We start from the raw sequence: 26,942 nt of genomic DNA, 5'->3' as shown, positions 1-26,942 counted from the left end.
GATCTCAGTGCCCCGATCAGATATTGAACCCATGCCCCCCGCACTGGAAGCACGGAGTCTTAACCACTGGGCCGCCAGGGAAGTCCCTAGATTTTTTTTTTTTTTTTAATCTGAAGAACTAATAATCTAGAATCCTCTTTTTACAACAACTTTGGAATTCTTAACATCTCAATTTACTTCAGAATCTCTTTCCTAAAAGGGCAGGTATCAGTTACAAAACCTCAGTTTGGACAAGATGAACAAAAATCTTTTTTTATGACATTTACTGAGGTTAATGCTGTTTGTTTCATAAAATGAGTTCCTAGAGACCAAGAATTTTTTATTTACGGGCTAAATAAATTTTATGTTGAGGATTATCTACTTACACTTCAATGAGCTATTCATATAATATTTATGAAATCTGAGAAACATATTAAGACACTACTTTGCTTTAATGATTTAAACCCCTAATGAATCTGACAAACTTGCAGACCTGAAATTAACAGATGCAAGCAAGAATAGGACTAAGAACACTGAAGTTAATCACTTTTAGATTTTCTTTTTTCCCCGGTACGCGGGCCTCTCACTGTTGTGGCCTCTCCCGTTGCGGAGCACAGACTCCAGACGCGCAGGCTCAGCGGCCATGGCTCACGGGCCCAGCCGCTCTGCGGCATGTGGGATATTCCCGGACCGGGGCAGGAACCCGTGTCCCCTGCATCGGCAGGCGGACTCTCAACCACTGCGCCACCAGGGAAGCCCTCACTTTTAGATTTAAAGGAAAAAACCTTTTTGTTTTAGTTAACCTGTTCATCATTAGGTAACAACAAAGAAGTTAATTTTGTATTCCGATATCCAAACAGTATATTTTCAAAAGAAGAAAAGTCATATGACAATTTAGAACCTGATTAGGTTGAAGTAGTGGGAAAAATATTAAGAATTTATATATTGTTATTTTCCAAAATAAAAAGGGTTTCAAAATTCAGTTGTTTCAAAGGCCACACAATTATTCTCAAGACTGATGAAAAGTTATAACACATGCAGTGGATAAATAAGAAACCAACATGCACATTCTTTCTCTGGGAATAAATTCAAACAGAAAAGGAGGAAAGAGCTAGGCCTGCATAAGGAAAATCAATTGTTCTTTTGAAGTAGCCTATGAGCAAGTTACAAAGCTCAGAAGTTGTCAAACGCTGATGGGTTCTGCAAATAATGGCAACAAATCACAAACAAAAGAAAAATCTTTTAACAACACAAGGTGCGAAAAGAGCAATGGGCTACTCGCTGAACTTTTCACGTATTGGCACATTAAAAAATTACCATCGTTAATATCACTTTCAAATACATACAAAGTGACAACATGTACTATGCAAATAAAGCACTAAGAACATTTCAGCGTAACATATTAAAGCAAAACAGAAATGGCATACTTACCAGCTCCTCCACAGAGGGGACAGACTTAAGATATAAGAAAAAAGTTTTATAATTAGAAAAACATCAAACAAATGAATTTATTTAGTGGTACAATCATTACAAGGAAAATTCCCATATGTTGAATATCACTTGGGTAAAGTTCATTAGAACAAATATATTTGCAAATCCATAAGCAATAGTAACTGCACAGGATTAGATTAAAAATGTTTGTTTTATCGAAATTAGTTAACACACCTGGTTCAGTGCCTTTCCACTACAGCACCATGTTTCAAATCTAATGTTAAAATGTCAGGTGAATCCTTTTCTAGTGAAATTGTACATTGTTTCTCAATGTTAGTATCAAACATTCCAAAGAAGCAGTTATGAATCTGACTCATTTCAGTTAAATAAAACAACACTAATAATTTATATTTATAGAATTTCAGAATTTAAAAGGACTTTAGGAGAATGTAAATATTCATTTAAATAAATTCTAACATATCCTTATTAGAAACTAACCAATTAAACAGAATTAACTGAAAACGAGTAAAACTTTGAACTGTATTACTCTCATCATCAACATCATTTCATCTTCTGCCTCTCCCAAGCTTTATCTGTCTTATTTACTGCTGTATCCCCTATAGTTAACAAAGTGCCTGGTACATAGTACACAATACATATGAGGTTAAACAGAAATGAGACTTTAAAAAAATTCTATTTCAGCAACCTACATTGATTAAGAGGGCAATAGTTAATCATGGAACATTTACACAATGAACATTATGCAAGCATGACAAAGCACTCAGTGGCAGGGAAGATACTTATATTAAGAGCAAAAGAAAAAATGTGCCACCGGTTGGCACCCCATTCCATTTTCCTCTTCGTCCTTATTAACAGAACTCCAATTTTACTGGAGGTGGTCATGTGACCAACTAAGGGAATGACATGCAGCTAGGGATAGCCAGTGAGACAGCTAAATGATTGGCAAAAAGCTGACGAGGATTCCGTGAAAAGGTCTTTAAAGAAAACTAATGCAGCTGGGAAGCATCATTTTGCCCTTAGATCTTCCTGCTTCCTGCCTGGAATGCAGATATGAAGAAATCCTGAAGACAGAAACCATGAGCTAAAGATGGCAGAGCAGAACAACAAAAGGAAACTGGATCCCTGATATCTGTGGAGCTGCCATATCAGCTCTGAATGCCTGTCTCAGGGCTTCTTTAACTAGGAGAAAATAATTTGTACTATTTAAGAATAATTCCAATGTTACTTGGGATTTCTGTTACATGTAACTGAACTTAATCTTAACTGATACAATAGGTCCAAAAAAATGTTTATATGTTATAATCACAAATATCTTTTAAGTGTATTTATATAGATCTTTTTAAATAGGAAGAAGATCCTATTCTAAGTACCAGTTGGTTATTGATGTTATCACTGATCATCTCCAGGTGATAAGATTGTGGATGATTATGATGACCTTCACATTTCCTGTATTTTCTAAATTTCCCAGGAGCACATATTAACTTTTATAATTAAAAAGACTCATTAAAGATTGTCCTTTTCACCCTCTAAAACACATATAAATATATGTTACCCTCTAAACTACTTACCAATTTTGCCTTAATGGTACCAGAGTCAACACTTTGACCAGTTTTAGCATGAAGCTGAAGCTGAATAGAGTGCAATTGTAAAAGCTGATCATGTACTTCTTTCTCCAATACAACTTTCTCTGCTTGGGTCTCTGTCAGTTCAGATTTCAGATCCACCAACTGTGCCTTATAAAAACAGCAACAATAGCAGAAATTAACACAGCGTTGTAAATCAACTATACCTCAATAAAAAATTTTTTTAATAAAACAGCTACAATAAAAACATTAAGTATGCTTAATTTTCTTTATTTTGACTCTAATAATTATTATTCAAGAATGACATAGGCTATCTTTGAAATGAATAGATGAACACTAGAAGTCCATTATTAACTGTAAGCTACAGCTAACTGTTACACTGTAGCAGAACAACTCATCAGAGCCACTCAGCCATTCAATCTGAAGCTTTTCATTTTTCACAATCGATACATTGTTTTACAATTGCAAACAGGACATATCCCTTGTGTGTGTTTGATCTTCCCAACTAACAAGTAGGTTAAAGACCAAGGCAAGGCCTTAGTTTTCTATTGAACATAATTGTACTAATAAGCATCTACGGAGCCAACAAGTATGCTGGTTCAATGAGGGGAAAAAAATTGTGGAGAATACTTTCTAAATTATAGGTGATAATTATTTATGCCCTTGAGAAGCTTCCTTATCAACTGAGGTAATAAATATGCATCGAACCAACTAAAGAAAAATGTGTGGCAAGTTACAGATATATTTAGAATCGGTCAGGTCCCAAGAAATTCAAAGTAAAGAAAGGTTTAAAGAAGGTTAGTGAGGAAAAGAGAGTTTAGAAGGGCTTTGAAGTTAAATGACAACAAGGACAAATAGAAGCAGTAAAGCAGTCAAGAGATGAGAAGACTAGCAAGGGGAGACAGACTAGAAGCAACGTAGGTAAATTCTCTGAGTAGAGAGACCAGAGAATTAGAATCTACCTAAACATCCCAACTGCACCAACTAGTGCCTACTACATAAAAGATGCTCAATAAGTATCTTGAAGTTGAAACAAATTCTAATACTAGCCCTGTGATTCCAGATAAATCACTGTGTCCATTCAAGTTTCCCTGATTTTAAAATAGGATAGTATCTACTAGGTATAAAATAAATAAGATACAAGGATGTAATATACAGCAACAAGGAATATAGATAATATTTTATAACTTTATATGTAGTATAATCTATAAAAATATCAAATCACTTTGTTGTTCATCTGAAATTAATGTAATATTGTAAGTCAACTATACTTCAAATAAGATTTTTTTAATAAATAAAATAGGGATAATACCCATGGCTTTGACTATTTTCATATTATTAATCTTATATATGAAAGCACCTACTAGAATATGAAGGTGTTATTAGCAAGGAGATTAGACTACTGACAGGGGCTGTACATTGACAGACTGCACAAAACTGGATAGGAAAGTGAGGCTAGATACAACAAATGGCTTTGGATGATAAACCAAAACTGAGATTAAATCTGGTAGGAAATCACTACATGCTCTCAATGACATTTTTGTTTTTGTTTTTAATAACAGCTTTATTGAGATATAATTCACTTACCATTAAAACTCACTCTTTTAAAGTGTACCGTTCAGTGACTTTTCGTATAATCATAGAATTGTGCAACCATCAACACCATATAACCGTGGAACATTTTCTCTCAATGACATTTTAGCTATATGATATGTGCAGGTAAGGAGGTGAAGACAGGTACACTAGCAACACCCTACATAGCTTTCTATGGAATACAATTCTGGTGAGTATATATCTAGGAAGGAAACTTCTGGTTTACAGAGTATGAATATGTTAAACCTCAGCAGAAAAGGCCAGTTTTCCAAATGGTTGTAGCAACTGACATGCCCACCATATATGAGAACTCTGATCGTTTCACAACCTTGCCTTCATTTGGTATTGTGAGTCTTTTTAATTTTAGCCATTCTGGTAGGAATGTAGTGGCATTTCATTGTGGTTTTAATGAAAACTTCTTGATTACTAGTAAGGTTGTCCTTTATTGGGTATGAGTTACAATTGCTTTCTTCCATTCTGTGGCTTGTCTTTTAACTTTCTGAAAGGTGTCTTTTGATGAACAGAGTGCTTAACTTCAATGTAGCTCAATATGTCAGTAGTTTCCTCCCCCACATTAAATGCTTTTTGACCTGAATTCTACCTTATCTGTTATCAAGTTTGCAACTCCTACTTTCATTTTATTTGCATTTACCTGGTATAATTTTGTCTATTTTAACCTTTCATATTTTTCATTTTATAGTTGTAAATAGCACATACACATGTAAGGTCTTAACTGCTCATTGCTAGATTTTAAAATATATATATTTTTTAGTATTCTGGAAACTCTGTAACTTTAATAATTACTTTTAGATAATATCCTTAATTTCCTCTTTAGATTATATTTAAGATAACATCCTTGCTATGAACAGTCACGAAACTATTAGCATTTTCTTCCCCCTTTTCTTACTCTTCTCCAGCATCTTGATAAAGCGTTATCTTGGTATTTCAGCTAATAACTATGAGCAATCATCAAGCTTATACTACTTTCAAGATACTCTTTTCTCCCATTTTCGGTAGTTGCGCTATATTTATAATGCAGAGCATACAATATGTAATGTTTAAACATTTTCCCATCCTTAACACTGATAGTCTTAGTTCCACTATTAAATAAATTCTATACTGACCACTTGACCTTTTACCAGAGCTGCTCCTATGAATTCAACTCATTCTCTAGCCTTGTAGATTTCTCAGAAAGCTCTCATAACAGTATTCTCTGATTTCTGGCATGTTCATAACTATTTATTTGTGGTCTTTATATCTGAAGTCAGTTTGGCTGCATATAAAATCTTTGGCTCATATCTTCTTTCCTTGAGTATTTTAAATATGTTGCTCCTTTGGCTTCTGGTATGAAACGCTTCTATTTAAATGTCCAAAATCCTAATCTTTTCTTTCTCTTATAAGTGACTTGATCTTGTGTCTGCTTTATTTTTAGTCCCATATTTTACTAAAATGTAGCATGGTGTTAATCATTCTAGGTCCATGTGTACTCTTCTCAACATGCATATTCAATGCTCTGTTATAGTTTTAAAGAGTGAATTGGTTGGTAATTTGTTTTTTATTGAGGCAAAATTCATATCACAGTAAATTAACCATTTCAAGTGAACAATTCAGTGGCATTTATTATAATTACAATGTTGTGCAGTCACCATCTGTATCTAGTTCCAAAACATTTTCATCACGCCCAAAGAAAGCCTCGTACCTGTTAAGCAGTCACTCCCCACTCTCTCTGTCCCCAGCTTCTGGAAACCACCAATCCACATTTTGTCTCTATGGATTTAACTATTCCAGATATTTCATATAAATGGAAGCATTCAATATGTGACCTTTTGTGTCTGCCTTCTTTCACTCGGCATGTTTTCAAGGTTTATCCATATTATAGCATGTATCAGTACTTCTTCACTCCTTTTTAGAGCTGAATAATATATTTAACTATAAAAATTCAGATATAATATATTCAGCTATATAGTCCACTGTATGTACATACCACAACTTGTTTATCCATTCGTCAGTTGATGAACATTGGGCTATTTCCATCTTTTGCCAATTATGTTCAGTGCTGCTATGAACATATGTGTACATATATTTGTTTGTGTACATGTGTTCAATTCTTTTGGGTATATACCTAGGAGTGGAATTGCTGAGTCATATGATAATTCTATGTTTAACTTTTTAAGGAACCATCAAACTGTCTTCCACAGTGGCTGAACCATTTTACATTCCTACCAGCAATAAATGAGAGTTTGTTGATAGAAGTTTTAAATATTGGTTTTGTTTCATGCTTCTTCAGGGACTCCAATTATACTAATATTAATTATTCTTTCCCTATCTTTTATATTTGCAATTTCCTCTCAAATCCTTTCTGTTTTCCCCTTGTATATCCTCTTCCTCTTGCTGTACTTACTGCACTACCTATTTTTTACACTTCTTCCAAATTAGGATCCATTCTGAAATGATTTTTTTTCCTATTTTTTCCCAAAGTTCTGCAAGTATTCTTTTTATTTTTATTACTTTATTTCTGAGTTTTCCTATCTCTGAATTATTCTGTTTTATTCATAGGTGAATAACATTGTTAATTTCCTTTATTTTCTAATACAGTTTACAGTTTCCAACTGCTTTGCAGCCTTATTTTTCTGATATGCCTTCGTTGTCTGTTGTCACATTATTCTATTAATTTTTACCTTTTCTGATTACAGTACATTTATATGGGGTTTAAATAAAATCCTTTTCTGTTACTCATGTTTAAATGAAATGGGTTTTCGTGTAGTACATGTTAGGTAGGAGGAGACTTCCATGGAGGGGTTTGAGGTGAGCAGAGGGAGCTTTCCTAGCTTCAGGCTAGCGGGCTCCCTCCCACCCCTGGCCTTAAACTGAACTATTTAAAACAATGGCCTGTCTGTAGCCAGAAATACTGTTTTGCAATCAACCTCCTATGTATGTATTCCTCCCCTATCTTGAATACAAACTCTCCTCACTTCAAACTTCATGTTTCTGCCCTGCTGAATTTGGATTCTATTTCCAGCAGTGTTTCTTCAGAATTGGACTGTCTTTCTCAAAAGCAGTTTTGTTAGAAATCTCTGAGATTCTGAAAGCCCACCCCAAGTACTTTCTAATCTTCCTGCTGCTGCTTAGTGTGTCCCCATGGTTGTTTTGCATTCCCCTGCAACCTGGTGGCAGTTTTGCCAGTTGTTCTTAGATCGTTTGCTCAAGTTTCCCATCCAAAGTGATGTCTTCTCCTTTGGGGCTCTGTTAGTGATTTCTGTGCCTGGGTCCCCTTGCTATTATTTATTTCTTTTGCCCCACAGGTGCTCATCCACATGCACTCTGTGTTGGTCCTGCTACCCTGACCAACCCATGTTCTGGGGTTTGTGAGGATATGCCCTCCTCATTTAGTTTTGCTGAAGAGGCTATCACTGGGTTTTGTGGGGTGTTTTTGTTATGCTAGTTTTTCTGTTTTTACAAAAGATTTTTTAAAATTTAAAACTATCAATCCACTGTGATCCTTCTCAGACCAGAAATCCTCAGCTCATGTTTTCATTGCAATAGAAAAGCTGTGATATTCTAGTATAGCGCTGCCTAAAAGAAATTAAATATGAACCACATATGTAACTAAAAATTTTCTAGTAGTCACATTTTATTTATTCATTATTTTATTTTGCTTTATTTTTCTGGCTGTGCCGCGCAGCATGCAGGATCTTAGTTTCCCCACCAGGGACTGAACCCATGCCCCCTGCAATGGAAGCATGGAGACTTAACCACTGGACCTCCAGGGAAGTCCCCTAGCAGCCACATTTTAAAAAGTAAAATTAGGGACCTCCCTAGTGGTCCAGTGGTTAAGACTCCACGCTCCCAATGCAGGGGACCTGGGTTCGATCCCTGGTCAGGGAACTAAGTCCTGCATGCCACAAATGAAGATCCCGCGTGCTGCAACTAAGACTTGGCACAGCCAAATAAATAAATAATTATTTTAAAGTGAAATTAAACAGGTAAAATCAAGTTTTATAATATATTCTACTTAACCCAACACATCTAAAATATCATATAATATTATATTCAAGCATATAATAATATAAAACAATGATTAAAATATTACATTCTTTTTTTGATACTCAGTCTTCAAACCCATTATGTATATTACACATACAGCACATCTCAATTTGGACCAGCCATATTTCAAACACACAATAGCCACATCAGGCTAGTAGCTGATGTATTGGGCTGGCCCTTTTATTATGAATCTGAAACAGTAACAAATTCCATTAAGATTTAAATGCTAAAATAAATAATAATACTAGTACTTGACTCTATTTTTTAAATATAGTAAACATATGCAAGAGATTAAATAAAGTAGAACTTCACTTCTATTGCCTTCCAGAAAAGAATGTTAGTTTAACAGTTTTTACACCTTTCACAAATACTCCTAACCAAAAACCTTAGAAAAGAAAAACAAAAAAACAAAAAACTTACGTGTATGATAAAAATGTATTATAGACATGCATCAATTTAACAAATTGCCCACCAAAAAAAAAAATTATAAAAATTTAAAATCACCTATTACTAGAATGTTCAGTATTCCCTGAAGACTGTACCTTTAAAGTACAAATGAGCCTGGTCTAGACAGTCCTTCTTAGTCAAAAAAATACCTATTGAGTTTTATAATCTTTGAAATAAAATAATCACAAAAGGAAAATAGATATTTGAATAATATGCACTTTTTGAGCAATATGAAGCTTATGCTAAAGTAAACCTACCCAGAAATAGTTTAAAATAGGCCATTTAATCTATAACAACCCTTATCTTTTTTTTCATTACTTTGACTTTCATTCTGTATCTGTCTTACTGTTTCTTTGCAGTGTTGTCTAATATATTCCTCTATTCCTTATATTTCCTATAAACTACAAGTAGATCTAAAGGTTTAGATTTACAGTCAGCCCTCCATATCTATGCAATCTGCATCCACAGATTCAACCAACTGTGGATCAAAAATATTCAGAAGAGAAAACTCCAGAAAGTTCCAAAAGGCAAAACTTAATTTGCCTCATGCTGGCAACTATTTACATAGCGTTTACATTGTATTAGGTATTATAAGTTATCTAGAGATGATTTAAAATATACGGGAAGATGTGTTTTGCTTATATGCAAACACTACACCATTTTATAAAGGAGACTTTAGCTTCCATGGATTTTGGCATCTGCAGGGGTATGGGCGGGGAGGCCTAGAACCAATCCCCTGCAAATACTGAGGAACTATGGTACTTAAATGTTTGTGGCAAGAAGTACACTGTGTGTTTCAAGAGGTATATATTGTCTGGTTGTCCCACTATGATTTATGTTTCAAACCAAAAATCTCATGATTTATTAATAACTGAGTAAAACTGGCATTAAGAAAGATGCTAAAGAGGCACAAGTGGTATTCATTAATTAATGTGGCAGACTAATATTCAAATCAGAAGTGACTGTATTCTAAAAAGGCAAGGAAAAACAGGGTAGTATGGAGGTTTTTTGAAAGTGGCCTACTAGAAACATGGACTCTTCATTAAGTGAAATAATTTCTCAAGAGGTCGCTCAAATTTTTAAAAATTAAGTAAAAATTCTTTACAAAGCAAGGATGCAGGTATCAAAATTCAAAGCCCAATTTAATTATTTTGGAACAAAACAAGTGTTTCAAGTTTACTCTATACTTCATAATATTTAAATAACTCTTTTCTTGTCTATGATATCAGCATTTTAGCTGCTAAGAAAAGTTAGTTAATGGTAAATTTTATGTGAAGATTAGAAATTTCCATATTTTATTCAATGGCTAACCTCCTAATATCACAGAACTTTATAATCAAAGAGATCTTAGAGAACATAAAAACTATGATTATGACGATTACTATTTAGATAATAAAACCAAGGCCCATCAAAGCTGCTTTTATTTCTAGGGCTACCCAAATGGTCAGTAGCAAAACAGCACTTTGAACCCAATTCTTACTCTCAGGGCAAGGTAGTAAAAGTATTATCAAGCAGTTAGCCATAAGGAAAAATGTGTTTCTACAGCTACGATACCTATGTTTGACTTACTAACAATATTCACAGCTACCATAAAGCAAGCATTTACCTACCAATATGGCAAGCAATCACGTACCATGCGCCATCTGTTAATTCTTACCATCATACTCTCTTTTTTTTAATAGCTAAGGAAACTGGAAATCAGAGTTTAAGCAATTTGCCCAAGATCACACAGCTAGTAAATAACAGACTAAAAACTAGCTTGACCATAAAAAAAGGCTGACCATCTTTCACCTCACTGTCTTACCTTGGCAACACTATAACTAGCAAAGAGTGAAAATTAATAAACAGTTGATTTCAACCTTCAACTCTTAAATTTTCAAGTGATATCCAAAAAAATCTTTTAAAAAGCAAAATCAAAACCAGTTAATCAACCAGTTAACCCAATCTCTTCACTTTCCTATATTTGATCTTAGATTCATTTACAGAAAAAATAAAATAAAATAAAATAAAACAAAGCTGACCATCAGGATATTCTTTCCCTAGAACTCATCAAGGACAAAATGACCTCACTCTAGGAGGATCTCTGAGCCTTAAGACCATGGCCTTCATTTAAAGGCCATTAAACAACCAATGGTGAGATTTTCTAAGGTAGTGATTCTCAAAATGTGGTCCCTGGGGACCTCCCTGGTGGTCCAGTGGGTAAGACTCTGTGCTCCCAATGCAGGGGGCCCCGGTTCGATCCCTGGTCAGGGAACTAGATCCCGCGTGCATGCTGCAACTAAGAGTCCGTATGCCACAACTAAGAGTCCACATGCTGCAACTAAGAAGTCTACACGCCAAAACTAAGAAGTCTGTATGCCGCAACTAAGAGTCTGCATGCCTCAACTAAGACCTGGCACAGCCTAAGTAAAGTAAATAAATATTTTTTTAAAAACTTAGTTTAAAAAAAAATGTGGTCCCTGGATCTCCAATATCAGCTGGAATGGAGTGGGGAGATATATGAAACTTCAGGGCACATTCTGCAACATAGGAATGAAGTATCCCCAGGAATGAAAAAGACAGAGAGGCAGTGTATTTAAACAAATTTTGAGGATTATCATTACCATTTATTTGTAAATGCAGTCATTACTATTCTATTTCTTCTCTCAAACTCTTTTCCATCAGGATAATTCCTTTCTAATATAATTCTTAACTTCTGGATTCTACTCTGTGGCACCAAAATCTAAGTAATTTTTTATTCAGAGTTTCCTATTATTCTACTCTGTCTAGACCTTAATCCTCCATCCATATAATCGTGTAAAAATACACAACAGGGCTTCCCTGGTGGTGCAGTGGTTAAGGGTCCACCTGCCAATGCAGGGGACACGGGTTCGAACCCTGGTTTGGGAAGATCCCACATGCCACAGAGCAGCTAAGCCCGTGTGCCACAATTACTGAGCCCGCATGCCACAACTACTGAAGCCCACACGCCTAGAGCCCATGCTCTGAAACAAGAGAGGCCACGGCAATGAGAAGCATGCGCGCCGCAAGGAAGAATAGCCCCCGCTCGCTGCAACTAGAGAAAGCCCGCGCATAGCAACAACGACCCAACACAGCCAAAAATAAATAAATAAAATATAAATAAATTTATTAAAAAAACTACACAACAGCTGCACTTTCTCTTTCTAAACGAAGGCTAGTTTTTATTTAACTGTCTTATAGATAAAAATGCCAACTACTTTACCTTAAGCACCCCTCAAAAACCTCTTGTTCTGGGGAGGATTAAACTAAGACAAGACATTAGCAAACATCAAACAGCAGGGAACTTTGATCTAGCTCACTCATTGGTTTTGGCATTTCATATAGCTCTTTTGATAACATTTTAGAAGATGTAAGAACCTAAATTAAAAATCTGGTAAAACATCTTTATTTTGCACATGAAGAATTGAGGCCCAAAGAGATTAGGTGAGTTGTCCTAAATTACAAACTGCATGGGATTAAAACTCAGACCTCCTGACATCCTTTATAATTCTGGCAGTAATAGGAAAAATGGAAAGGAAGGTGTCCATGAGTTCCGAATGAGATCACATTCCCAAATCTCAGAACTAGACAGGGCTCTAAGCAAGAGACTACTCTGAACATCATCCACCTAGCCAGCCCCACCCTTCACACACCCAAATGCATGCACACACACACACACACACCGGAACTCATGTGCACACACAGACACACGTGTAGGCATGCACAGGCATGCACACAAAAGCACACATACTCCAAGTTGTATTCTCTGTAAGAATTACAAAGAAAATAGTTGACTTCAAATAGCAGTTTAACTGTTATGAACCATAGCATTGAAAGCTGCTGATAAAGATGTAAATATTATCTCACGTTTACCTACAAATTGCTTCCACACCTTTTGTTTTAAAATAGTGTACAGGGCTTCCCTGGTGGTGCAGTGGTTGAGAATCTGCCTGCTAATGCAGGGGACATGGGTTCGAGCCCTGGTCTGGGAGGATCCCACACGCCGCAGAGCAACTAGGCCCGTGAGCCACAACTGAGCCTGTGTGTCTGGAGACTGTGCTCCGCAACAAGAGAGCCCACGATAGTGAGAGGCCCGCACACTGCGATGAAGAGTGGCCCCCACTTGCCGCAACTAGAGAAAGCCCTCGCACAGAAATGAAGACGCAACATAGCAAAAATAAATAAATAAACTCCTATCCCCAACATCTTCTAAAAATAAATAAAATAGTGTACAAAAGGTAATCACATCATTAAAAAGAAACAATTATGCTTTTAAATGTCTGTATGTTTTTAATATTTGCAAATGCAGTTTAGGATGAAAAGTAGAGATTGGAATTTAATCGCTAGCAATTATACCATTTAATGCCAATATCTAAAATTTATCATCTACACCCACCTACTTACCAAAAGGCTTTAAAGCTCGTAAGAGCAATAAAACAAATGTAAAAAATAAAAATCATAAAGAGATGGCAAGATATGACTGTAAAAAAAAAAGACATCTTATTACTGTTGAGTATTAAATACTGAGTCTCCTATTAATAGGAGAACCTTTACAGATTATAGAATTCTCCTTGCCTCATTTAAAGAAGCAACGCCATTTTATCTGGTGAGACTGTCTTTTTTTTCTTCGATCGAAACTTTTAAAAGAATCTATTATAGAGATTCTTATATAAAAGATCCTAAGCTATTTATTTATACCTGACAGACAGCAGAACCATTCTTCAAGGTGATAATGTAACTAATGAAAGCATTTTGATCCATTCTCTTTCTTTTCTTCTACTTCTTCAAAATAGCTGAACAAAGTCTTAGAGCTCATTTAATTTAAGCAACTCCTTTATAAAGAATCTTCCTCAGGCTTCCCTGGTGGCAGTGGTTGAGGGTCCGCCTGCCGATGCAGGGGACACGAGTTCGTGCCCTGGTCCGGGAAGATCCCACATGCCGCGGAGCGGCTGGGCCCGTGAGCCATGGCCGCTGAGCCTGCACGTCCGGAGCCTGTGCTCCGCAACCGGAGAGGCCACAACAGTGAGAGGCCCGCGTACCGCAAAAAAAAAAAAAGAATCTTCCTCTATTTTATCTTTTCTTCCTGTGCTCAGGATGGTTAGTGCTGCCCTACTATCGAAGATCACAAAAAGCCAATGAGCCTGTTCTAAAGCAAAGACTGTGACCAAACAGAAAATATATTCAAAGGTCAAAGATAAAAATCTCTGTCATCCCTCAAGATAAGAAATAATATTCTTTTTTATTACATGTCAGCTCTTGAAGCAGTCTGTTCATTTGGCTTATGAAAGTTCTGTGAGAAAACTCCACCTATTTGCTCCAATTTCCAATCCGAGCATAGAGACCGCAAACTTCATCTGTCATTATTTCTCCCCGAAGTGTTCTACAGTTCAAGACAAGCAAACATATTTTTAGTTTTAGTCTCCCACAACATCACACATTCATTCAACATGTATTTATTAAGCACCAATATATGCCAAGCAGTGGGCTGGTTTCTAGGGATACACTGGTAGACAAAACAAATGTGGAGCCTGCCCTGCAGAGCTTCAGTGGCCTTGTGCAGGAGGCAGCTCATAAAGAAAATGAATGGCATATATAATAATAGTATTAACCATGTGCCAGGCACTGTTTTGAACATATTCATGTTTTAATTGTCCTAATCCTCAAAGATACTTTTTGTATTGAGAAGGAAAGTGAAGCACAGAGGTTAGGTAACTTGCCCGAGGTCACAGCAAAGCCAGTAGTAATATACATAACTACAAACCATAATAAGCTATAGGAAAGAAGCAAAGAGAATCAGAATTAGTGGGGTGGGAGTGTATGGCTATCCTTCTGGGAAGTGTTTCGGTTTATCAGAGCAGCAGTTCTCACAGGTCTATGTGACTATTTCAGGGCATCCACAAGGTCAAAACTATTTTCATAATAAAAAAATATGAATTGCCTTTTTCATTGTGTTGACATTGTACTGAAGGTACAAAAGCAATTATGAATAGAATGCTTACAACACAAGTCAATGCAGTGGCACCAAACTACCAGTAGTCACTGTACTCTTCACTCTCATGCACTCGCAGTCAAAACAAAGACAAAAAACAAGGACTTCCCTGGTGGCACTGTGGTTAAGAATCTGCCTGCCAATGCAGGGGTCATGTGTTTGAGCCCTGGTCCGGGAAGATCCCACATGCCGTGGAGCAACTAAGCCCTTGCACCACAGCTACTGAGCCTGCACTCTAGAGCCCATGCGCCACAACTACTGAGCCCACGTGCTGCAACGACTGAAGCACGCACCTAGGGCCCGTGCTCCACAGGAAAGGGAAGCCACCTCAATGAGAAGCCCGCCCACCACAACGAAGAGTAGCCCCCGCTCACCGCAACTAGAGAAAGCCCAAGCGCAGCACTGAAGACCCAACACAGCCAAAAATAAATAAATAAATTTATAAAAAACAAATAAACAAAAACAAAACCCAAAAATTCACTTAAGAATGTCCTTGATAAAGCAGTAAAATTATTAATTTCTAAAAATCTCAACCCTGAGTAAGTCTTTTTAATATTCTGTGTGATGAAATGGGAAGCATACATAAAGCATACCTGCTGCATATCAAACTATGTTGTCTCAAGGAAAAGCACTTATGCAACTGCTTGAGATGCAAAACTGAACTTTTTTTCTTGGAACACCATATTTATTTGAAAGAAGAACAAACTGTGGTTATTAAGATTAGTATAGGGCTTCCCTGGTGGCACAGTGGTTGAGAGTCCGCCTGCCGATGCAGCGGACATGGGTTCGTGCCCCGGTCCGGGAAGATCCCACATGCCACGGAGCGGCTGGGCCCGTGAGCCATGGCCGCTGAGCCTGCGCGTCCGGAGCCTGTGCTCCACAACGGGAGAGGCCACAGCAGTGAGAGGCCCGCATATCGCAAAAAAAAAAAAAAAAAGATTAATATATTTGGCAGACATGTTCTTGAGAATAAAGTGAATCTGTTATTTCAAGGAAAACAACTGACAGCATTTGTTGGCAATGATAAGAACTTATACTTTCAAAGTGAAAATTAGAATTTTGGAAAATTGGAATCCATCACCATAAGCTTGACAGCTTCTTAATACTTACAGATTTTTCTCATGAGACTGCAGATATTAACAAATGTGATTTTTTGATATTGTATAATGAGATGTGTCCACATTTGGAAGATCTGGATAACTCAGCAAACCAATATTTTCAAAATGACCAATGCACAATGTTAAAATCATGCCTTGGTAAAAGATCCATTCAAAGGCTACAAAGATAGACCAATGTATTTTAATGTAACGGTGTATGAAAAGTTTATTGATAATGTTTCAGACTCCACATTGTAACTAACCTTTAAGAAACTACCTTTTACTATCAAAGAAGAATATCCACAATTATCTGAAATGGCTACTAAAATACTCCTCCCTGATCGAGCTACTTCTCTGTGAGGTCAAATTTTCTTCCTATAACCAAAACCACAAACCATAACTGTTTGAAAGCAGATGTGAGAGTCCAGCTATCTTCTATTAAACCAGATATATATTTTTAATTTTAATATAAAATAATACTACTCATAATTTTTTGGAAAATGTAGTTATTTTTTCATTAATAATGATATTAACATGTAATGGGTTTATTGGGTTTATTTATGGGTTTATTTATGGGTTTATTGTTGCTATTTTTTTTTTTTTTTTTGCAGTACGCGGGCCTCTCACTGTTGTGGCCTCTCCCATTGCGGAGCACAGGCTCCGGACACGCAGGCTCAGCGGCCATGGCTCACGGGCCCAGCCGCTCCGCGGCACGTGGGATCTTCCTGGACCGGGGCACGAACCCGTGTCCCCTGCATCGGCAGGCGGATCCTCAACCACTGCGCCACCAGGGAAGCCCTACTGTTGCTATTTTTAACTGATGTAATATTTACAGTTTTCTCAGTTGTAATTTCTAACACAGTAAATACCAGTTGATATAACCCATATTAAGGGGGAAAAAAAGCTCTTTGGGGACCTTATAATTTGTAGAATGTAAAGGGGTCCTAAAACCAAAAAGTTTAAGAATTATTGTCTTAGAGTTTCTGAAAGGAGACCCATGTGGCCTGGGCCATACAGAATAAGAGGAAAGAATGATAAGATACGACATTGGAGGGCTATCCAGAGGTCAGATCACACAGAGCTTATCAGTGATAAGGAGGCTGAATTTATTCAAAGTACAATTGAGGAATTTAAAACAGAATGACATGATCAAATTTATGTTTTAAAAATGGCAGCTGGACTTCCCTGCTGGCGCAGTGGTTAAGAATCCTCCTGCCAATGCAGGGGACACAGGTTCGAGCCCTGGTCTGGGAAGATCCCACATGCTGCAGAGCAACTAAGCCCGTGTGCCACAACTACTGAGCCTGCGCTCTAGAGGCCATGAGCCACAACTACTGAGCCCACGTGCTGCAACTACTGAAGCCGTGCTCTGCAACGAGAAGCCACAGCAATGAGAAGCCCGCGTGCCGCAACAAAGAGTACCCCCACTCACAGCAACTAGAGAAAAGCCCATGTACAGCAAGACCCAACACAGCCAAAAAGAAAAGGCAGCTATGTGTAACATGGGAGACAATGTCACTGAACTAGAGTTGGGGGATTTGAAATGGAGACAAGTAGATAAGTCTATGATGTATTTTTAAAAGTTAAAGTACTTTAAACCTCAAAATGAAGTTCCAAACAAGATAAAATGTTTTCTGTTTTCATTTTAAAGAATTCAGCTGCTCTATAATTAAACTCGAGGTGGGATGAGGAGAATCAACCTACCAAATATACTAGAAATGTCAAAAGTACACTAAATCCATACTCAATACTCTAATGTAATGATGTTATTTTTAGTCAGTTTCAAATTTTTCTTAAAATGGAATACCATGAAATATTAACAAATCATATCTTTGTGATTGATTCAGTCTTTCACTAATATGGTGGGCCCTATGTTAGACACAATGGATAGTAGAGTCAACAAGACAGACACCATCCCAGCTCTCATGAAACTTGTATTACAGAATGATTATTGATAAACTTTGAAGACTCATGGCAGAATGAGGCAACTAAAGTTGTTTCAAATAATTTATTCATTCAAATAAACATTTATTGAATATACACAGTGTGCCAGGATCTGGAGACAAAATGATGAATAAGACATGGATTCTGCCCTTGAGGATTTTACTGTCTAGTAGAAACAGATAAAAAATACATTCCCAATTATGATGTAAAGTGTTGTAAACACTAGTGTACAGGCATGTGTGATGTACCAATTAAAAAAGAAACAAAGGGAGTCAGAAAGGAGAAGTTTACCTGAATGCTGAATGGAGAAAAGCTAATACATGGAGTAGGGAAAGGGAAAGGTCTGAGATGTGAAAACCCCTAGCAAGTGAGATAAGAATGTTAAGTGGGTCAAAAAGGTTGGTGTTTAATGTGTGGGTTCCAAATTTCCAAAAATTGGCCCCTTTTTAAAAGGGGCCAAACACCAATTCTGTAATCCACATATAAATCAACTTGATATCATGGAGAAAAAAACTACCAACCAATTCTTAGAAACCAAAATGGGTTCACAAACGGACAATGCTACCACCAAGTCAGCTTTCACAAGCATTTGATAGTTCAGATTATTTCAGCTATGACAAAGTCTTGGCCTTCAAAGAGCTTACCTTCTAGAGGTAGAGAAATGTGGCAACCACAAGTTATAGTACAATGTATAATAACAAATCTTGTAACAGCCCAAGCAAGTTCAAGGTGTTAAGACAGCCTCTGCCTATAGAGAGCAGAGAGGAGTTGGGTGAGGAAAGCCTTCACAGAGATGGTGATGTAAGTGGTGTGTTGAAAGATGAGTGGGTGTTTGACACTGTAGACAAAGGGGACAGAGAAGGTATTATACACAAAAGCCTGTGCCAAAGTAGAGATACCATGAAAAAGCAGGCCTATTTAGAGAAATGCAAATAAACCAGTTTTATTTGAGGCAAAAGCAGCTAAGAGGGGGTGACAAGAGATGAGGACAGACAGACTGGACACTGATCAACATGCTACAGAGTTTGATCTTAGCCAGTAAGTAATAGGGAGGTATACAAAGAAGAGTGACGTAGTCAGACTTGCCTTTTGATATGAACCATTAATATGAATCACTTTAGAATGATTTTGGCAATGAGAGGATGATGTGGAGGGGGTAAGAAACAATTAGGAAACTATGTTAGGAATATGCAAAAAAGGGATACGGACCTTAACCATGCACAACCTCCTAAACTCAACCCATTATCTTTCCTGCCAGACCCACTCCTTCTCCTGGATTCCTTACTTAAGTGAATGGTGTAAGTCTCCTAGGGTTGTCATAACAAATTACCACAAACTTGGTGGCTTAAAAGAACAAAAATTTACTCTCTCACAGTTCAGGATGAAGGAGCCCCAAATCAAGGCACTGGCAGGGTTGGTGCCTTCTGGAGACCCTGAAAGAGAACTGTCCCATGCCTGTCTCCTTATACTGTGGTTGCCAGCAATCCTTGGCATTTCTTGGCTTGTAGACAAGTCACTCCAATCTCTTATTCCATCCTCACATAGCCTTCTTCTCTGTGTCCCTGTGTATCCTCGGAGGATAGTCTCACTGGATTTAGGACCCACTGTAATCTGCTATGACCTCATCTCCATCCTTATATTAATTACATTTCTAAAGACCCTATTTCCAAATAAGGTCACATTCTGAGGTTCTGTGTAGACACGAATTTGGGCGGGGGAGCACTATTCAAGTCACTGTAGGTATCAACCAATATATTTCCCAAACAGAAATGTGGCATCATCCTTAACCATTCCTCTTCCTTTGCATCTAGATAATTATCAAATACTATTTCTACTCCTTTAAAGATTATCTCCTTTTCTTCATCCCCAATACCATTTTCATTTCAATAACACTCTTGTCTATATAGCAAACTCCTTGCTACAGCACTGGTTGAACTCAATTATTACTCTCATTACTGTGCCTGCATTGCCAGAGAAAGTCATACAACAGGGCAGACTGGTTTTACCATGAATTTATGGTAACTCCAAATTAGTCCCCAGCATTGTCTGGCAGTCTCTATTTCTCTGGCCAACTTGCTCTCCCACTCTTCCATTAACATTTCAAATCTTTTTCACTCTCCTGGAGCTCTTACTTTCACCCACTTTCAGCAGTTGTCCCAGGCTCCTATTCTACAGAGAATAAAGAAGCCGTCACACAAAACACTCCCCCTTTTGTGCTTATCATCTCTCCTTTCCCTTTAAGTATAGTAGCTGTCCTTTCAATATAAAGCCATTCTCTCTACATGTATTTTGGATTTTATCTTCACTCAGAAATCTTACTAATTATCCTCTCCTTCTCTAGAATATTCAGATTTTCCCTCAACTAGATGCTTCTCATTGGCTTGTAAACATGTTTAAGTTTATTTTTCCATTAAAAAAAAAGAAAACAATACCTCCCTTGAACTCCCCCTCCCCCTCCGGGCTATCCAGCCACACTCAACTATTTCTGCTTGCTTTTTTTCTCTCCACCTCCTCCTTCCCCAGCCAGACATAAATGTGTTTTTGGAGAGCTTGGTTTCTCTAGTTCTGTAGTCTTGGGCCCCTTACTTAATCCCTATAAAATGGGAATAACAATACTAAACCTACCCCACAGGACTATTATGAGAATTGGGTGAATTGATATATATAAAAGACCTAGCACAGAGCCTGGCCCATAGTAACTGATCAACAGTTAGCAATATATAATATCCATCCATTTATCCAGCCAACTGACACCTTGGAGTCATCCTGAATTCCCTCATCCCTCTGTTCCACCTCATCCCTCTGTTCCAACCCATCCCTAGATTTTATTTTTACTTCTCAAATCTCTCTTGTTCTGAACACTTTCCTCCACCTCTGCTATCCTACTCCCATCATCTCACATGGATCAGAATTAAGGGCCCCCTAAATGGTTTTCTGCATTTATTCTTGTTATTTCCCCAAATTCTCTCCTTATCATAGCCAGAGTAAACTATTCTAATCTCCTATCTGAGGTTACCACCTAATTTAAAACATTTCCCATTGTTATGATAAAGCCCTCAAATCTACTACATGGTCTAGAAAATCATGTAGATATTGTCCCTACATACCTGTTCAAACTTATTTTGCATATCACTTCTTTTGCCCTATGCTCTTATAACACATACCAACTCTCAGTTCTTCAAATGCATTAGCACTCGCCCATCACAGGTGCCTTCTACATCCTGTTCCCTCTACCAGAATGTTGAACGATACTCCTATTTCTCTTGGCCTAATTAATTCCTACTCATCCTTTATGTCTCAACTCAACAGTCACTTCCTCAAAGAAGCCTTTCTTGATGCCCCAGAATAGGTTCTCATTACTCTATGTACCTCAAAGTTGGAATTTCACATTTATATGATAATTATTTCAACAAATTCCAATAAAATCCAAGTTCCATAACAGTGATGATTATGTCCGTTTTTGCTTTCCATTGTATCCCAAGTGTCCAACACATAATTAGCACTCAATAAATATATATTGGAGCAATATTAAACTTCAAGTTCAATGCTGCAAAACAGCCTCATCGCTTGTTTAAAAACAGAATAGCTTTCCTATACTAGTCTAGATTGCTACCCAGTTCATCCAAGTATGGAACATGGCACTAGAAACTAAATATGAATAGCCTTGGTATAAGTAAGTAAGTAGAAGGGCAAAGGGAAATCAATGTAGTAATTATTGAAAAAGAGCAAGGATGGGGAATTCCCCGGCTGTTCAGTGGTCAGGATTAGGAAGGAGCTCTTACTGCCAGGGGCCCAGGTTTGATCGATCCCTAGTCGGGGAACTAATATCCCACAAACCGAGTGGCCAAGAAAAAAAAAAAAAAGAAGAACAAGGATGGACAGGTGAGAATGGGGGCAGATTACTGGGGGGGGAATACTATTTTTGAAACCCACCATTTTATGGCACTGAAACTGTTCAATGAGTGGTTAACAGCCAATGTTAAACAAATTGCAATAAAACTGATATACTTAAAAAAAAAATCAGAATAGCTTTAAAGCAGTAAAAGGGTAGTATATCATTAGTTCATTTTCAATGTGGCTCTAGATGGCTGTGAACAGTAAATCACTTTAAAAAAAGATACTTATTCAGCAATTGCTGAGGGAAAGGAGGACATGACAGAAGATATATTGTTTTGCTGTTATTTTAAAGAAGGGGTGAACAGGCAGAAAACCGTACTTCAAGGCAGAGAGGTGAGTTTTTCTAAAGCACTGGTTCTCATCTTTTGTTCTACTCCAACACACCTACTACTGCTACTATTACTATTACTACTACTACTATCCCAATTAGTACCTGTGACTCCAGCACAGCTGTCACCAAGTGGCTCACCATAGCAGGGATTCTCAAGCAGGTGGGAAGTATAAAAGAGATGTGAGTAATTTGAAATGCACTACCTCAAAATATTCTGAATTCTCTGCCCTCCCCTTCCCCTTATAGATATCCCTCTCCCCAAATATAATTTATGGAAAAAAGCAGTCACATAGATGTCACTTATATTTAATTTTTTAATGTAACTTCTGACTTTTTTTGTAGCAGAATTGTTTTCCTAACTACTATATTAGTATTAAATTAACTACCTGAAGACAATGAGCAGAAAAAGGGCGATCTGGAAGGATACTCAAGACGAATTTAAATATATCATAAGTTACTCATACTGGAGGTACCCCTCTTGATTATAAAAATATTTTATTATGGCAATATGGTTTAAGGTATTAATCTCTAAAACCACCGAACTTTGGTGCACATCTGCTATATCAAAATGTAAGTGACCTCAAATATTATGTCTTAATGCCCATATCCTTAAAACAACAGAACTAATTCAATTCACTTACTAAGAAATAAAACAGGGCAAGAAAGTATGGAAATCTCTTCTAAAATTTCAAGATCTCAAAAGATTGCTAACAGTACACAGGCAACCTCAGAAATTCTGCAGATGATACAATGGCAGATCTACTTTGAAAAGCACTACTGACAATGAACCTCTCTCCTCAGCAATACACAACAGATTCCATGAAAACTGTAGAAACTGCTAAATATAGAAAGAATAACCCCACAGACAGAGAAGTCAACTGTAACTGAAAAAACACACCAACAATCCCCATTTCCTAAGATCTTTAAATCAAAGGCTCAAGCATGTTGAAAAAACATGCTCACATTGTGATAGGCTAGCATTTCTTATTTTGAGAAATAATGCCACCTTCTAAGCCAGGACATGGAATCAGAATATGTAATTATAATTTCTGAAAAAGAACATGCATAATTTATTACAGCTCTGAGTACTCATTTAAAATATTTAAAGATGAAAAAAACTGAGCATCACCTCCTGCTCATAGAACATAATTTTCTCCAAAATCAGGTTTTATATCTGACATCCAAATAGCACTTTAAAGTTTCCTTAAGTCATTTAAAAAATGAATTAGATCTTGCTTCACTTTTTAAAATCTGTTTATCTCAGTAAATACTCTCAGTTGTAGAGTAGCAAAAGCTACTCTTGCTGTTATTTAAAGCTGAAGTACTATTTCTAAAGACCAACAAATGTAATTTCACTACATGAATAAATAAACATCTTCTAGAAACTACCACTAAAGCAAGAATTCAAGAGACATTTTCATATACCTAGATTAAGAAGTGATTAGCCTCATATCAACACTTCCAACCTTTTCAGAAAGGATGAAAGAAATTAACAGTCCTTTCAGTGAACAAGAGTCACAAAATCTCCCATATGCAATTCTATGCTAATCAAAGCTAAATTATACCACCTTTTCCACGACTGACAGGAAAGAGAAAGAATGCTAACCACTAAGCAAGGAGAGGATGCATTTCTGATATTCATATTAATTTGGATCCAATGGGCATTCTCAATCACCACAACTGATAGTAACGATGATTTCTCACAAAATCTAATGTTCAAAGAGCTGTGCACATCATTTATTATCCTATTTTTACCTACTTTAAAATGAAAGACCCATTCTCTTATTTAAATTATCTAGTTAGAAAATGATCTTTATGTAATAATGGTAATCTATTATGCTTTCTAAATATTGTAAAAATTTAATTTTCTGCAAAAATGGTAGGTTTGGGGTTTTTTTTTTGGAAGCACCACCACTGCACTCACACCCACAACCAAGATTAGAGACTAAAGCAAATGATCATCCTTCACACACTCTCAAAAATAAACCCAGACTTTGGGAAAGATAGTAAAGTACAGACAAAACCTCAATGTTAGAAGTCAGCTGAATAATTGTAGGGCGCTCTGGAGGGATGTGCCTGTAACTTAAGGACCAACTAACTGTAAACTGAAATAGACATTGATACCGTCTTGCTTATCCCACTAACTTTTCTTAAGAGCTTTGATCAAATTCCCCTAAATAGTTCGTGCAGTCAAGGTACAGTACGTCTGTGTGCAACAACAGAAATTGACCTGAAATAGTTAAAAATAATCAGGACTGTGTCTGTCTGGTGATATACAAACCTAGTTTATCAATGTGAAAGTAGATCTAAAAACTCAAATGTTAAAAGGTGAGCTAAAGTATTCTTATGACAGAATCTCTGAGCTTCAGTTAAGTCTGAGATCTGTTAACGTAACAGGCACAAGTAGGCTGGAGTAATTAGTTCCTGCTTCCTCTTCATTGAGATACAAGGAAGGTGGACGACAGGATCCCGGGAGACCCACACGTCAGTCCACACACCTTTTTCTGCTCTAACCTCACCTCACTCCTTTCCTGCGCGCGCGCGCACTCCCCCGTCACGTAGGAAGCCCAGGTGCCCCGGCTGGCAGTTTTCTAGGGTCGTTTCACGGGTGCGTTAAATGAGGTCTGATGACTGGAGTTGAATGCTACCCCCTCCAGCGCCCACAGCTCACCTCTAGCTTGTGGTTGATTTGGGACACAGTCTGGGCTTTGTGGCAAAGCTGCGCAAAGCAGGAGCTCAGGCTGGTCATCTTCTGTCTCCCCTCATAAGTGATGTCCGCCTGGTCCGGATCGATCTCGCCCAGGAGCAGATCCACATCCACGAAGGCCTTGTCGAACTCCTTCTCCAGCACCTCCAGCCACCGGAACATGGATACCCCGCCGGGGGAGACCCCCACGGCGCATGAGGCGCCTCCTGGGCCCCCGCCGGCTCCTGCCGGGCATGGGCCGCCCGCCGACATGGCGCCGTCTAGGGCCTCCCCCGACTGCTGCTGACCTCGCAGTCCACCCGCGAGAGGAACTGATGGGACTGCGGGAACCCCCGCGTACGCACGCTCCGTCGGTCCCCTCTCTTAACCCTCGCGCGGCTAACGCCGGCTATGCAGCCCCGGAGGCGCAGGAGCGGCGAAGCTCTGGCGGCAGCGGTGGCGGCGGCTCACGGAAGACGCGGGCCGTCCCACCTCTCGGCCCGCCCTCGCAGCGCATGCGTATCGAAGGCCTCGGCGGACGCAGCCAGGAGGGATGAAATGGGCGGGGCTGGGGTGCGACCTTGGCCTATGAAAAGCCTCTGCTTGGGACCGCCTGTCAGCGGCCATATTGACATCTGGCAAACTCCTGCTTGAATCCCCGAGAAACCGGGGCGCGTGGTGTTGGCTTCCAAGTTGGAAAGGCCCGAGGAAGAGAAGGTTGTCCACGTCGCAGAGAGGAACAGCTTCCACCCGTTTGACTTCAGAGTGGGCGGGAGCCGTTTTAGAGTCGTCCGGGAAAGTTTCCGCGGTGACGTCCCGGAGCAGAGAAGGAAGAGTGAGGAAGGGACGTTTGAGCCTGCGCAGTGGCCACGTTTTACTTTTTCCAGTCCAGTTCATTTAGGGTGAGGTGCGTGGGGTGTGTGGACACACTCGTTCTTCTTGGTAAACCAGGCCTTAAATTCCGGGTGGAATCTGTCTAGAACGGCAAGTTGAAGGGCGGCGGCTCACCAAGTTTTGCTGAATTAATACGAGGCCTTTTCTCTTGTGATTAAAAGTCAGGCAGCCTTGGGTTCAAGTTTTAAACTCTGTCACCTATTAGCTGTGCCATCTTAGTTGTATTCTTTAATGTCGAAGCCTCAGTTTCCGAAATTTACTTCACTCAGTAGTAAGGTAAAATGCTTAGCTCCAGTGCTTGGCACTTGGTATGCCTTATTATTCACACCACAGGTCATACGTTTCCAAAGCAACTACCTAAAAAGGTGTACTTATTTTAAAAACTGGCGTAGTGTTCCTACACGTGACAGGTTAAAAAAAATTATGAGGATTCATATATTCATAATTATATTGAATGCAGAACCCTGTTGAGGCATCGGGGGCACAAAAATGAATGAGGCATGACCCTCACGTTAGCAGAACTCATAGGCTACTGAGTCTAACCCTTATAGCTGCAACTTTAATTTGAATACTCACTCTCAACCCCCTTCCACTTCAAGAGTAGCCCAGTCTTGAAAACAGAAGGAGAAACCAGTCTGATAGAGTAGAAACTGCCCCTCCTAGGAGACTTGCCTAAGGGAATATTTTACTGGCAGAAGACAGGCTCTTCCAGTTAATCTCCACCAAAGCCTGCACTGTGGGCCCCTCACTAATGCTATGCCAATGAGGAATAAGAAATCATAGCTTCAGTTTGCTCTCTGAGTCAGGGCAGACTGTTTAGCATAAAGTCCTTTGGCTTCAACAAACTTAGCTAAGCAAAACTACTCAGAGATCCTTGCCTTGAGATTAAGTAGGCACATTCACACAGGTTTTACCCAGAAATAATATAAAACTAAGATTTGCATCTTTCCCCTGCTCCCTTCCAAATTAACTTTTTTTTTATCCGCCGTATTTGCAAGAACATCAT

At 38.2% G+C, this 26,942-nt stretch overlaps 1 protein-coding gene across 2 annotated transcripts in view; it reads right to left on the bottom strand.

Annotated features, from left to right (window-relative positions):
- The window catches only part of GOPC (golgi associated PDZ and coiled-coil motif containing), a 38,938-nt gene extending 13,398 nt beyond the window's left edge, over positions 1–25,540 (bottom strand). Inside the window, exons 1-3 of one of the 2 annotated variants that reach the window (XM_060030040.1) lie at positions 25,028–25,540; positions 3,000–3,164; positions 1,411–1,434 (exon numbers count right to left, since the gene is read on the bottom strand). In XM_060030040.1, the coding sequence (XP_059886023.1) occupies positions 1,411–1,434; positions 3,000–3,164; positions 25,028–25,315 (477 nt within the window). In that variant the 5' untranslated portion in view covers positions 25,316–25,540. The remainder of the gene's footprint in view (positions 1–1,410; positions 1,435–2,999; positions 3,165–25,027) is intronic. The other variant, XM_060030042.1, reaches the window with a different exon arrangement.
- Positions 25,541–26,942: the final 1,402 nt, after the last annotated feature.

This window comes from Delphinus delphis, chromosome 14, assembly GCF_949987515.2.
Source record: "Delphinus delphis chromosome 14, mDelDel1.2, whole genome shotgun sequence".
Lineage (NCBI taxonomy): Eukaryota > Metazoa > Chordata > Mammalia > Artiodactyla > Delphinidae > Delphinus > Delphinus delphis.
The sequence above is the reverse complement of the archived record's forward strand: the minus strand, read 5'-3'. Positions and strand labels throughout refer to the sequence as shown.